Raw genomic sequence first — 1,880 nt, 5'->3', positions numbered from 1 at the left:
CGGTCTGGGCGTGGGACAGGAAGTAGTTCTTGTCCAGGTGCACGTCCCGCTGCCCATGGAACTGGGGGGGGACGGACAATAAGACTCTCAATGAGCTGAGCTACAGACAGAACCCCTCCCTCCAGAAACATGTGGTCATGTGATCTCATAACTCCGCATTATCAAGGATCATCACAAAAACTGGACATAATATATATATATATATATATATTTTTAACCCTTGAGTGCCAAGAAAGGCGTCTTTAAATAAAATGTATCACTAGTATTATATATATTATATTATGTATTTGTTGTTGCTTCATCTTCCTGTGTAGAGTGTCCTTCTTGTCCTCCATGTCCCCTACAGCGGGACATTTCAGCTGGAGAACATTTCAACTGGAGGACGTCTCAGCGATCAGCACTCACCTGTTTAGGAACCTGGAACGAAACACAAGACAAAGGTCCAGTTAGTGTAAGGTATATAGCCACTTAGCTTAGCATAAAGCCTGTTTAGCTTAGCATAAAAGCCTAAATAAATGACATATAGAAACCTAACCAACAGGACCAGGTCTCACCTCGTAGATGGCGAAGCCGACCGTGTGCATGTCCTCTCCGACCTTCCGCAGCTTCCTGCGGTTCTTCTGGATCAGACCGACCACGAAGCTGCAGCCCACCTCTCCGTCCTCGGGGTCGTCGTCCTCCTCGTCCAGCTTGATCACGAACTGGGGATTCATCCAGAACGTATCTGCAGAGGGACAATCCTCAAATCATCAGATCACCAGATCTCTCTAAAATCATCACATCCTCTGAACAATCATCAGATCATCTCCGTGATTCTGTCATGTCTAACCTATGAATAATCAGGTGATCCGGTCCTGAATAATCAGGTGATCCGGTCCTGAATAATCAGGTGATCCGGTCCTGAATAATCAGGTGATCCGGTCCCAGTACTCACAAGGATGGTTCCTGCACCCCCCGGCGGTGGAGCCTTTCCTCCACATGCCGTCGAACTTGCTGACGCTCCAGTGTTTGACGGAGTCGTTGTCGATGGCGTCGGGGGTCAGCGTGCACACCTCGATCCGGGAGTAGTGCCGCAGGAAGTCGGTGTACGACATCCTGCAGAGACAGGAAGGGAGGGGGGTTAATAACACCTTCATCCACCAATGGGTGGCCCCGATGATGGATTTGGCTCCACCCACCAGAACTCGCCGTCCTCAGCCTTGGCGTGTGGCGCGTCTCCCTGCACCGACTGCCACTCGGGGGAGCTGCAGAGACAGGAAGTAATAACACGTTAATGACACATTAATACACGTTAGCACACACTAATAACACATTAATACACGTTAATAAAACATGAATACATGTTAATTACACATTAAACATGTTAATAACATGTTAATACACATTGATAACATGTTACACATTAACATATGTTAATACCACGTTAATAACACATTAATACATGTTAATACATGTTACTACATGTAATAATAGGTTAATAACACATTGATAACACTTTAGAAACACATTAATAACGTATTAATAACACGTTAATGGACAATAATAAAAACGGCGAATTCTCTTGCGGTGGAAAATCATTAGTTTGTCCTTGTGAGCGTGTGATCGTCCCATAAATAAATCATAAAAAAAAAATGAACACGCCGAGTAGTTTGGTGTTTCCTGCCAAGGAATGTCTCGTCTCTGATTGGCTGGTCCTTGTTGCCTTCGTTGAGATTGCATGTTGGGTTAGGGTTACCAGGCAACAGCTGGATTTATTAGTTAATTGATAAATAATTATTATTGTTAAGGTAAGGCTGAGTTCTGGATCTGGCTCCACGCGGAGGCCCGGTTTACTTCTGTGTGTCTGTGTGTGTTTGTGTGTGTGGGTGTGTGTGTGTGTG

At 45.2% G+C, this 1,880-nt stretch overlaps 1 protein-coding gene across 1 annotated transcript; it reads right to left on the bottom strand.

Moving 5' to 3' along the window:
- Nucleotides 1–4: 4 nt before the first annotated feature.
- LOC117941124 (calpain-2 catalytic subunit-like) lies at nt 5–1,267 on the bottom strand (the record flags this gene model as incomplete). The annotated part of the gene is made up of 5 exons (XM_034866219.1): nt 5–61; nt 406–417; nt 555–724; nt 935–1,095; nt 1,179–1,267. Coding segments are annotated over 5 exons (489 nt in total), but the record flags the coding sequence as incomplete, so codon positions are not given.
- Nucleotides 1,268–1,880: the final 613 nt, after the last annotated feature.

The sequence above is a fragment of the Etheostoma cragini genome, unplaced genomic scaffold, assembly GCF_013103735.1.
Source record: "Etheostoma cragini isolate CJK2018 unplaced genomic scaffold, CSU_Ecrag_1.0 ScbMSFa_4411, whole genome shotgun sequence".
In the NCBI taxonomy this organism is placed as follows: Eukaryota; Metazoa; Chordata; class Actinopteri; order Perciformes; family Percidae; genus Etheostoma; species Etheostoma cragini.
Note: the sequence above shows the minus strand (reverse complement) of the source record. Positions and strands in the feature narration are given on the sequence as shown.